At 55.2% G+C, this 11,743-nt stretch overlaps 5 protein-coding genes across 5 annotated transcripts; 3 read left to right on the plus strand and 2 right to left on the minus strand.

The window, feature by feature from the left end:
- Positions 1-2: 2 nt before the first annotated feature.
- On the plus strand, positions 3-1,657 carry VDBG_04655 (conserved hypothetical protein; the record flags this gene model as incomplete). Its single annotated transcript, XM_003005003.1, has 2 exons — positions 3-1,240; positions 1,303-1,657. 2 exons carry the CDS (start codon positions 331-333, stop codon positions 1,377-1,379), a joined length of 987 nt encoding a protein of 328 aa, XP_003005049.1.
- A 2,879-nt stretch (positions 1,658-4,536) lies between these two features.
- VDBG_04656 (oxysterol-binding protein) lies at positions 4,537-6,664 on the plus strand (the record flags this gene model as incomplete). Its single annotated transcript, XM_003005004.1, has 6 exons — positions 4,537-4,648; positions 4,842-4,947; positions 5,206-5,484; positions 5,544-5,741; positions 5,889-6,155; positions 6,211-6,664. 6 exons carry the CDS (start codon positions 4,537-4,539, stop codon positions 6,662-6,664), a joined length of 1,416 nt encoding a protein of 471 aa, XP_003005050.1.
- A 577-nt stretch (positions 6,665-7,241) lies between these two features.
- Positions 7,242-7,985, minus strand: VDBG_04657 (splicing factor U2AF 23 kDa subunit; the record flags this gene model as incomplete). The annotated part of the gene is made up of 2 exons (XM_003005005.1): positions 7,242-7,573; positions 7,685-7,985. The coding sequence occupies 2 exons, from the start codon at positions 7,983-7,985 to the stop codon at positions 7,242-7,244; spliced, it is 633 nt and encodes a 210-aa protein (XP_003005051.1).
- Positions 7,986-8,805: 820 nt separating this feature from the next.
- Positions 8,806-10,457, minus strand: VDBG_04658 (norsolorinic acid reductase; the record flags this gene model as incomplete). The annotated part of the gene is made up of 4 exons (XM_003005006.1): positions 8,806-9,303; positions 9,361-9,528; positions 9,971-10,272; positions 10,412-10,457. 4 exons carry the CDS (start codon positions 10,455-10,457, stop codon positions 8,806-8,808), a joined length of 1,014 nt encoding a protein of 337 aa, XP_003005052.1.
- A 373-nt stretch (positions 10,458-10,830) lies between these two features.
- VDBG_04659 (conserved hypothetical protein) lies at positions 10,831-11,253 on the plus strand (the record flags this gene model as incomplete). Its single annotated transcript, XM_003005007.1, has 1 exon — positions 10,831-11,253. The coding sequence occupies one exon, from the start codon at positions 10,831-10,833 to the stop codon at positions 11,251-11,253; it is 423 nt and encodes a 140-aa protein (XP_003005053.1).
- Between the last annotated feature and the right edge of the window lie 490 nt (positions 11,254-11,743).

Here is an 11,743-nt window from a genome sequence, read left to right on the forward strand (position 1 = left end):
ACGACGAGCAGTGCATATTCCACGCGACACTGCGAACGTTCTCAGTTCTTCGACGCCGATGCACAGTCCCGATCTTTCCCCAAGGAGCCAGTACCTTCTTGCGACATAGCACTCTTTGAGAAGTATTTGAAGGAAAAGACGCCGACAGGCCCTCGCACCTTCCACAGAGGGTACAGGCTTGCCGTCGTGTCTGGCCCGCATACCCGGACCTTGAGCGGGATCAATCTTCCCTGGACCCCACAGCAACCGATCCCATATGGCTTCCTCCGAGGTGAAGGTGGCGACCCAGCCCTCCTGCTAAAGTGCGACAATGGGCGCTACAAGGGCAGCATGGTGCTGTCCTTCAAGGACGAAGCTGAGCGTCTGAACTTCCATACGCTCCTCACTGGCACGGCGGTGCAGAACGATGAGACCATTTACGCAGACGTCCCATTAGTAGGCTATACCCTGAGCCACTCTTTGGACGACTCCAAAGGATTGCCCGGCATCACCAAGCTTCCTTGGCAATCGGTCCGTGTCATCAATGATGACCACGGAGGTGACGATATGCCGCCAACGGTGCTCTCCGACAAGCTGAGAGTGATTGTCGATTCCAAGGTGGGCACGATTGCCGACCGCGTCAACGTTGAGACGGGCGAACTCCGGGTCAGGCTGGAGGTCAGTGATGCCAAGACACTTGTCGTATTGAGGCGGCCTCAGAACGACGTGACGATGGCTGTATCCGATTCTCAAGTCGGCCGGGAAAGTCCGAAAGAAATGGAGCAGACTTTGCAGATGTTGCAGACGACACAGTCCATCCGGACGTTCAAGTTCCCCAGCTTGAAGGATCTTCACGCCTTCCAAGCAGCCCTCACGGGGTTCCAGGTCAAATATGACAGTCTTGCCGTTGGGTTTTCCATTACCCGCCGGCGAATGGTGGTTCCTGTTCATAAAAAATGGGAAGCCGGCTGGACGCGAGTCCAGGTGGTGCAGCAGGACACAGTTCCACAGCTACTCGCCTTCTTCCCCGACTTCAAGCATGGACAATGCATGAACTTTGTTCTCAAAGGAACAGATGTCTATGAAACGTTCTCTCGCAGCGGCAAATTCGGTCTTCGATTCGTCGACGCCAAGTTTCCGCTCCCACGCATGCCAGTTGATAACGAAGGTCCCACAGACGACATGGGCTTTATATGTCTCGATTTCCCAGACTTGCCTGGAGAACATGACGATGTTTCGTTCCTATTCGAGAACGAAGCCGGTAAGTCCATCACATTGGAAACGCGGGCAGGAAGCTTGAACATTACTGACCTGTGTCCTAAGATCGCGAACGCCTGTGCCAGTGTCTTCCGGCACCTGTGAAGGGCGGGTCCCGGCTCGCTAGCAAGATCAATTTTTAGGGTAGAATGTGAGTGCTGAAGCGACATGATATCAGACACAGCATGGCATATGGTCAGCGACAAGGATGTATTTGGATTGACAGACGGGACCTGTGGCAAAACCCTGTCTCGTAGGTGAGGGGGCGGAATGCGAGATACCCTCGTCGTGCGTGCAGTAGAGAACTGCTTGTCATGATGGATGATTGCAGCAAAAGACGCTCCACCGCCTGGTTGGGCGCGGATAGGCGTACGAAGGTCTGAAGCAACATTGAGGCCAACTGAAGGCTTTCTAAAATCCATCGTGTCCTTGAAAGGCCAAGTGATTGATTCCACAGGCTAGCCGCCTGCCAGCCAAGCTCTATTAGGCATGCTATTGAGAACGACTCGTGGTGAGAGGTGCATGACCTGGAGTCCGAGCCGATGGACGTCCCGTAGTCTCCACCTCTCGGCCGCCGGGACCGATCCAACCAATTTCGGCTGCCCGTTCTTAAGCGGCTCCGACTTGGTTTTACTCTCCTGGCCTTGCTTGGAGGGACTGTCGAGCAAACAAGTCCCGAATAATCCAGCCCCGTCATGGCTATGTGTGGATGTCACAGCCAAGGGACAAAAGGGATAAGTAAAGTCTTTGTCGACCTTGTAAAGACCTTGTAAAAACCTACAGCGTGCCACTGTAGCATATTGCCACGGTCGGTTCAGGAATGATCCATGGTAGTGAAGCATGGCCTGGAAGCAATTATTGAGAGGCGTTCAGCAAGGTTCCCTTAGGAATACGATTGAAATTCCGCTTTACTCCTGTGTCGCCAGAAGACTGAGCGGGCGTACCAGCCAGTAGAAGGCAGATAAGTAGAGAGATGGGACGCGAATCGTACCGGGTGGGTGAGCCGAATCCGAAAAGTGCGAGGGTTCGCACTTTTCAGCATGTCCGAGGATGCGAGGAACCCGGCCCTCCCCCCTTAAACGCCCATGTCCTCACCAAGGGCTCGCGAATGGAATACGACGACTCGAAGTTCACGGCGAGGGGTCGAGGGAGGGTGGTGGAGGAGGACATGGCCCGCGGGATTGGCGAAAGTTGTGCATGATGCGACACTGCGGAGGCTGGCACTGCCACGGACTTCAGCCATGAGCGCGTCTCCGATGAAAAGTTTGTGGGTGAGTGAGTGGGATGGATGAGGGGTCTTTGCAGGGGTGCTGGGTGTTGGTGGGAGAAGCGGTGATTGGATTGACTTTGTTGATCAGATTTGTCGCGCAAGCGAAAGAAATGTTCATGCAGGATCCGTGTGCAGGGCGTGGTTGATGTACCTACTGTACCTCAGTGAACGGGGGTTCAGTGGTCACAAACGCCTTGCTTGTCAGTAACGAACCTCCATGCTGTAAGCCGCAGCTTCAACGGCCAGCGGCTGGCTGACGTTGGATCGATCATCTGAGGTTAAGACCAACAGACAGTGAAGATGTCGTCATGAGACGGCTATGATGTAGTGGTTGGGGGCCACGGCTGCCCCTCCTTCGCCCCGCCTGCTACCACTCCGAGCGCGCGCCCTGTCCCCCCCTCCACCCCCTGACAGGCCGACCCTGCCCCCTGCAAGCCCTGAGACCTATCCACTGGGAGGTGCAGCTACAGAGAGTTCTGGTAGGGGGCTGCCACAAGGCTACGTAGCGCATTGCTCCAACGGCACTGGGGCGCGGGAGGGGCCAGGCCTTAGCACCATCCCATGACACCTGCTAGCAAGGTACTTTCCACTGGACAGCTCAGGTCTTTGGCACATCGACCGTCGTCACTGTCACCACCCATTCGTCTGTACTCGTGCTATCACCACCAACCTCTAGTGGCCAACGCGGGCAGCAGGGCTGGGTGCACTTCGCCCGGCCCGGAGAATGGAAGTGCTGAGAGCATTGTCACCGTCGACTTTGCAGTGAAGCTTTGCCACCCGAAGGTAGCTTGTGTTTGCCTCTTGTCTCCCCAAAGCCATAAAGTACCAGTGCCATCTTCGTGAACCACCCAGCTGTGCCTCAACACCTGCCTCCGCCACGGCGTAGCTTGTAGCCCTTCCTGACCAGACCATCCGGGACGCCCCTTGGCCTCGGAGGCAGCAGCAAGTGTAAATCATCGCCCGATCTCACCAGACACAGCGATCTCAGCGCTTGCGACGCGAAACCTGATTCTCCTACTTCCACCCTTTCACAGGGCTAGACCACTGCCACTACTGACCTGGGCACATTCCACGTCTCCGTCCTTGGCAATTAGTATTTACACCAGCGTCCTTGAACGGGCCTCTGTGGTGTCAGTCGTGAGTTACGCAAAACTCATGTCATTGCACCCAGTCCCGCCAAATATCCCTTACCCACGACCCAAGACGCACCTAAGATAAGACAAGACGGATCCCAGAGTTGGAACCCAAGACACCACGCCCAAACGCCAGCGCTGCCCAGCTTCCCAATTCCACCCTTCCGGACGCCGGCTTCTTCGGTCACATTCATTATATACAACCCATACCTACATCCTTAGCGGCCTACCCGTCTGTGCGACCTATTTATTCGACATTTCCGCCACTCCCGGCAGCTTAACAGCACTTCCCTCGGCCCTTTCCTCCCCCCTTCTGACGATACCACCTTCGCTTTCGCACAAATCCTGTCGAAGCTCTACCGCTGCACCTCGCTGCCTGATCTTACAAGACGCCCCGAAGCCAGCTTCCACACCGCAGGCAGCTCGATCTGACCAGCCGCGTCAGCGCTTCAAGGGTTTTGGATAACCAAACCGCCGGGATTCCCTTGACTCGCTCCAGTTCCCTAGCACCTACAGCTCGACACGAGCAGGCTCCCTCAGCTCTCCAAAGTGGAACAAATTCGACGCCCAGGATTCCCATTCCCGAGTCCACAGGCGCCAGTTTTAGCCCGACCGCCCGGAAGAGGGGCGCGCGCTTTGCAGGTCATACATAGTGCCTCAGACAGTCAGCTGCCGCCGTAGCTACTAGTAGGCACCAGTCGCAGTCATGGGCTTGGTACATGTGCCAGCTCGCCTGCGATCTGCTTCGCTCAGTGAGTCTCGAGTCCCCCCAAGGTCCCCTATCTACCGCCTCCCCCCCACCGATTCACCTGAAGCCGACCCCTCCGATCATCAACGTCACGATCTTTCCCACCCCACCACGTCCCAGACGACGTTCTCCATCTTGTCTCGCTCAACATGCTAAACTGGCTTGCACCAGCAGCGAGCAACGGCTCGAACCATGCGGCCGCCGACGCCAAGCCAGGCGAAGATGATGACACCCTGGTTGTCGAGCCGGATCAGGGCAACGGTGCGTACCCCTCAACTCTGGCCCCCTTCCCGTCCTTTAGGCAGAGAGAAAAAAATATACACTGCGCGACCAGCTGCCCCGCGATGCGGTTCGATGCGACGCGACAAGCAATAACGCAATGCGACTCGAAGCTATACCCCGCGATGCGCCAGATTCCATGAACTCGAAACTGACATTTGCTTTTGCCATGCAGTGCTCACTCACATTATTTCCCAGCTCCGGCCGGGTGCCGATCTTAGTCGAGTAGTCTTGCCTACCTTCATCCTGGAGCCTCGCAGCATGCTCGAGAGAATCACCAAGTCAGAACCCCTCCATCTCTGAACCCTCCCAGCCTCTGGACATGTTGTCTCGCCGATGGGCCATGCTGACAATCCTCCAGCTTCATGTGCCACCCCGAAATGCTTCTTCCTATACCCGAGATCGACGATCCCACGCAGCGATTCGCCTCCGTTGTCAAGTTCTACCTCAGCGGCTGGCACATCCGACCTCCGTCAGTACAACCCCGCGGTCAAAAACGTTCAAACTACACGAAACAAAATCGCTAACTTGGCTTATAGAGGTGTCAAGAAACCCCTCAACCCCATTATTGGCGAAGTCTTCAGCTGCTACTGGGATCTGCCAGACAGCACGCGGGCCTACTACATTGCCGAACAAACCTCCCATCACCCGCCCAAGTCGAGCTACTTCTACATGATCCCCGACCACCACATCCGCGTCGATGGCTGCCTGAAGCCTCGCAGCAAGTTCCTCGGCAACTCGGCCGCCAGTCTGATGGAAGGCACCGTTACCCTGACCTTCCTGAACAGGGGCAAGGACACGGCCAAGGGCGAACGGTAGTGCGTACTCCCTCCATCTCGGCTCCGCTGGTTGGATCAAACGCTGACTGTGCATTTAGCATGCTGACGCAGCCCAACATGTACGCCCGCGGCATTCTGTTCGGCAAGATGAAGTACGAGCTCGGCGATCACAGCTTCGTGCGCTGCCCCGAGCTTGACCTCGTGGCCGACATTGAGTTTAAGACCAAAGGCTGGGTCGGCGGTACCTACAACGCCATTGGCGGCTTCATCAAACGAGAGAGCACCGACGAGGTCTTGTATGAACTTTCAGGCCTGTGGAGCGATGAGATGTTCATCAAGGACGTCAAGGTAACGACCGCGCAAACTCGTCGTGAGAAGCATGCTAATGAATAGTAGACTGGCCACAAGGAGATGTTCTTCAACGCGAAAACATCGAAACCAAGCAGCCCGTCCGTACGGCCCATCGAGGAACAGGATGAGCGCGAGTCACAGAAGCTCTGGCAGGCTACGGCGCAAGCCGTCCGCGAGCGCAATCACGAACTCGCCACCGACGAGAAAACCAAGGTCGAAGACATGCAGCGCGAGGAGCGGGAGATTCGGAATCGGGATGGCGTTGAGTGGCGCCCGAGGCTCTTCAGGCCGGTCAACGGCGGTCCCGGCGGTCCCGAGGAGGGAGAGGAGGACCTCGAGTGGATCATCAACGCCAACATGTGAGTCTTACGGCACCATGACGCCACAACTTGAGGATACTAACGCGTTCATCAGTGACGGCGAGACACCCGAGAAGCAGGCTGAGCAGGTCCTGGCCATTTATCCCATACTGCCCGGACAAAAGGTCTCTTCCGAGAACCAGATCCCGCCGAACAAGCCCGCGGAAAACCAGCCAAAGGCCACGGAGGCAGCGACACCTCCGCCTGCAACCGAGCCTACGCCTGCTGCGGCTCCCGCAGCAGCGCCCCAGAATGATCTCATCGATTCAAGCCACTCCGAGACAGCAGCACCCACAACCCAGGCTGCTGCTGCTGCTGCTGCGGCCACGACGGCGCCCCAGGTGACCAGACACGACTCTCAGGATATCGCGGGCATGTTGAGTAAGACGGGCAAGCCAGCGGCAGATGGGCCGCTGATTGACTTTGTCGGCGATCTCAAGAAGAACGTGCCCGACCTGAAGAGGGCCGACACAAGCGAGGATGACTTCCAGGATGCGCAGGAGAAGTGAAAGGGCCGCTACATGGCTAGACCCACGACCTCACGAGAGAAGCAGCGAGTAGGGGAGCTGCACATCAGCGCAGGCCACGACATGGCTTGATCACAAGGTTGGCTTTTGGGGGAGGAAGCATTCGGGACATCCGGGCGGGAATGGGGCCAACAGTCGGTTAGAAAAGGGATACCATGATGACACGACACACGCATGTACGGGTCTCTCTGTAGATAAGCGCACCGTCACGGGGAGGGGGTTAATGGAGTCGATACAAACACGATCCGCTGAAGCATCAACGTAGGGTTCAAAAGTTACAGATTCCTGGTCCTGACTACATGTGAACGACGTCTTTCGGCCATCTCGGCAAAGGTTCTGCCCTACACTCGCGAACCCAAAACGCCCAACGCCCTCTCAAGATGACATGTTCCCTTCCTCTCCTTCATCCCCTACGGGGTATCATACAATGCATCCTGCCTTTTCTTCTCAGCCCTTGGAATTGCAAGGGCGCCCCATCCCAATTCCTTTTTTTTTCTCTTTTATTTTCAAACTGGTTCGCCCTGAAAACTAGTCAAGTTCTCCCTTTGCTCTCACCCGCTCAAGCGAACCGCCGCCTCGTCGGCTCGGGCGTCGGGCTGCGCGAGGGGCTCCTCTCGTCACGGCCGCGGTCCTTGAGCCACTTCTTGGTGCTGAGGACGAGCTCGCGGTCGAGCTCGTCCGAGGGGTTCTTGCGGTGGATAAAGTTGCAGAAGCCGCCGCGCACGCAGCCTTCGCCCGAGTTGAGGCGACAGCAGGCCTCGCGAAAGTCGGTCACGGGCGACAGCTCGGCGTAGATGGGCCGCGCGGCATACCAGCGCGAGTTGAGCGCGTCGCAGGCTTTTTGCGCCGAATCTTCGTACTTGAAGCGGGCGTAGACGTTGCCGATGAGGTCTTGGGGTCCCCGTTAGCATGGTCATCACACACACATCCACATTGACGCCGTGAGAAAGGAGATCCTGTGCGGGAAGCAAATCGCCCAAGAAAAAGGAAGATCAAACTCACGGTCGTTATTGTTGTCGCAGACGACGAGCTCCTCGAGTTCTCCGTACTGGCATAGCTCGCACCAAATGTCCTCGTAGAAGGCGTCAAAGTGGTTCTGCAGCTGGCTCGGGTTCATGCGGTTCTTCGGGTCGTAGGCCGGGTTCTGGTACAGATTCGGCATGAGAATCGTCTGGCTGTACGAGGGCTTGACGTGCTTTCGCGAGCAGCGGTCGCCGTGGCGGCAGGCGCCGATCTTGAAGTAAAAGGAGCAGTTGACCTTGTCGAGCTCGGTGCCGAAAATGGAGGCGAGGAAGTTGGCCATGGCTGCGGAGTGATACGGTGGTGCCTGGTAAGGGTGTCGAAGGGTGCTTTGATGGTGTCGGCGGCAGGAGACCGGTGGTGATGCTCGTGGGAAGGCTGGCGTCGGTCGCGACGGGGATTCTGGGGAAGTTTTGAAGTAGCCTTGCGCTGTTGCTAGAACCCAATGGCTGGTTCTGGCGCCACCTTGTGGCGTTGGATGATTAAGATGGTGGAACCTGTGCGGGTAGACATGCTTAGTCAGTGGCTCAGCCACATAATAGGCCAGCGCTTTCTTCTGTCGCTTGTCTGTATAGCGCAGTAATAAAGAAGATTTAAAAGCTACTCCGAACGTTGTAGCCCGTCCCAATACTACGTGATCTCTAACGATTATCGTTTTTATCTACTCTTCTCGGGTCCTTTGCGCCAAAAATTCTGTACGCCAAAATCCAGTAAGTACCAAGCATAGACTTAGTGTAGCATAATCAAGTGACAAAATCATAACATAACCTGCGAGTAACCACAATATATGTGATGGATTAGATCGTGACATGGCACATGCGCCATCAATAGAGTTTCGTACAGACAACTAGTGTATGTATGCATGTATGATATGTATGCCAACACAAAGCACAAAGTTGAGGGGCCTCCTCAATCGGCTTGAAAGATACTAACATACGACCGCAGCTACTTGAAGACTAGATGGCGTGGTGAAGGTCATGACTCGTTACCCCGAGTCTTTGGAAGCCCATTCTTCTCTCCCTGTGACAGCCGTTCACTCATTTGTACGTTGGCCCTTAAATTGCCTAGAAACCCTCTTGTTTTGTAGAATCCTTCTATGAACCTTACGCAAAGAAGGCAGGCTTCGGCAAATAGGGTTCCTCCAAAAAGTTGATCTCATCCTCCGTCAATTCAACCGTCAGTGCCTCAATGGCCTGGTCAATCCGCTCCTTGCTTTCCAGACCACAAATGGGAGATGTTCCCTTACTCAGAACCCATGCAATCGCAATCTGTGCCATGCTGATGCCTTTCTTCTTAGAAAGCTCTTCCACACGTCCGACAATGGCCTCATCGGCCGCTTCCTCGCGACCGCGGAACAGTGCTTTGAGGAAGACGTCTGACTTCTCACGAGGGTCAGATCGGTCTGTCCACGCGTGAGTGAGCATACCCGCGCTCAGAGGCGACCACGGCATGAGGCCAACGCCGGTTGCCTTGCAGAAGGGAATCATTTCGCGCTCATCCTCGCGGGTGAGGAGGTTGTACAAGCCCTGCATCGAGATGAACTTGTGCCATCCGTGCTTTTCGGCAACATTCTGAAGTCTTTGGAACTCCCAGGTGGCCATCTACATTTGAATCTTAATATGAGCTCGAAATTTGCACTCGGGGCTTGTAAATCTTACGGTACTGGCACCAATGTACCTAACCTTTCCGCTCTCAACCACGTCATTCAACGCCTTCATGATCTCTTCAGGCTCGACGTCGCGATCGAGACGATGAATTTGAAGAACATCGATGTAGGTTCCGAGCCTCTCAATGCTCTTGTTCGACGGCGTCGAAGATGTGCTTCCCTTGAGAGTCCGACAAGGTTGACAATGTCGCCGTCGATGGTGATAGAGCGAGGGGGGTTGACCGCGCCACCAGCCTCGTCGACGTACATGTAGCACTTGGTCATGATAACAAGCTTTGATCGGGGGATATCGTACTTCTTGATGGTCTTTCCAATGATCCTCTCCGACTCGCCATTGGAGTACGTGTCAGCAAACGTCCCACGTGTTGATGCCGCGGTCGAAGGCGTATTTGAGAACGGGCAGACCCTCCTCTTCGGGACGAATCCACTGCTGCCAGTTTTTGTCGCCAAAGCTCATACCGCCGAAGACAATGCGGGATGTCTTGAGGCCGGACTTGCCAAGTCTGTAGGCAAACTAAGGTCATTGGGTGTTTGTCAAGGGTGCCAAAGGCAGAATAATCTGGTTTGCAAACCCGAATGATTGAGTTCAGAGAGAAAGTTACCTGGTGTACTGCATTTTGGTCGACATCTGGCCTGATTCTTAGGTACGAGTCAGTATTTTTGATACCGTGTTGTTCAGTGTTGACAGGGCTTTCAAGTAATGTTTGAAAGCTGATCTTGAATCTTTGTCCTGGAGTTCTGAGTATGTTTGGACGAGTAGAGAGCGGATTTGCAATCGTAAGAAGCCGGCCCGTCGTGTTACTTAAATAATCTCTCAGCAGCTGCCAAATGTCCGAATTCGTGGTCACTAACATGTGCCATGCTTTGCCTTTGAGCTGAAGCTTCACAACAAGCTCCAGATTCGCTAGTCAGTGACATGGACGTAAGTGGTCGTTGAATTGGTTGGCCCACAACGGGCCCTAATGCACCATAAGCCGCTTGCATGAGACTACAAGTAGTGCCGATCCGCAGTTCTGAATCCCGTCACCACGACGCCCAGCTACATACATCGCCGCACAGCTGAATCCCAGCAAGGTTGAGGTACACCATGGTATTCGAATTATCCGAGATGCGCGTCGCAATGGACGATTGGAGAGGAGTGACCAGCCCTGCGGAGAGGAAGAAGCGGCAGAATCGTCTAAGTCAGAGAGCTTACCGTTAGTACATGTCATGCCCTCGTTCAGGATCACTATCCTATCGTACCGTCGGCTGACAAGACACGCCTATTCTCACAGGAAGGAGAATGAAGGATCAGCAGGAAAGCACTCGAAGTTCTGATTCGGCCGGCACAGCAACGTCGGCTGAGTCGCATTCGACACAAGCCCCCCTGCCAAACACGCGCCAGAAATGTGAAATGGTACCCTTCCAAGGCCACCTGCTCCCCCCTTGTCCCAGGAAATCGGCTTCCATCCAGGCTTTGCTTATGGACACGTTCCAGGATTACAGCCTTAATGCCCCTCGCCCCAGCCAACTACAGCTCCTCATCCGACTCAACGTCCTTGATGGCCTTGCTCGAAATGCGGAAGCCCTTGATTTCCCAGTCAAGGGCCTCTGCGCTGACGAGTTCATTTCTCCTTTCAACTACCAGGATGGGCATCGGCCGTCTTCGCAGTCCTCCCACCCCGAGTCTCTCAGTCCGACGGCCCTCCAGCGAACGGTGCGACATCACCCGTGGGTGGACCTCTTCCCTCTGGCGCGGCTTCGTGATAACGTCCTCCGCGGTCTCACTTCAGGGACAATTGACGAAGATGAGCTCTGCTCCGACCTACTCAACGTTGAGGACACGAACTGGTCAGACGTAGACAAGCCGTCGCTCATCCTCTGGGGCGAATCGTGGGACATCTAAGGCTGGGAGGCGAGCGCCGCTTTCCTGCGCAAGTGGGGCTGGATCACGCAGGGTTGTCCAGAACTGATCGAGGGAACTAACTACTGGCGGCAAATACGGGGCGAGCAGAGCATTGTCTTCGATGTCAGTGACGATGGTGCGAGCACATTGGCGAATATCAAGTTTATCTCGGCCTTGTCGGGATCAAGGATTTTACCGGCGATAACGGCTACACCCGCGGAAGACACTAGACCAACTGACTGATAAATCAGCGATCAACGACGAAAATGGGGTACTTAAGTCGACAAACCTTGGCCGGCGAGTGTACAGGCTTGAGCGATCTCCTGGAGACTTTAGAACCGAGGATTCATTTGAAAGCATGCCAAGATGATGCTTAGAATAGCTTCAACCTTCGAACAACATTGTTCAAGGTGGAATTCACTACTTGTACTTTGGAGACTGAACTCGAATTGGGGCCCAATGTTCTTACGGCCTCCAGGCTGATCGAGTG

The sequence above is a fragment of the Verticillium alfalfae genome, genomic scaffold, assembly GCF_000150825.1.
Source record: "Verticillium alfalfae VaMs.102 supercont1.5 genomic scaffold, whole genome shotgun sequence".
NCBI classification, from domain to species: domain Eukaryota; kingdom Fungi; phylum Ascomycota; class Sordariomycetes; order Glomerellales; family Plectosphaerellaceae; genus Verticillium; species Verticillium alfalfae.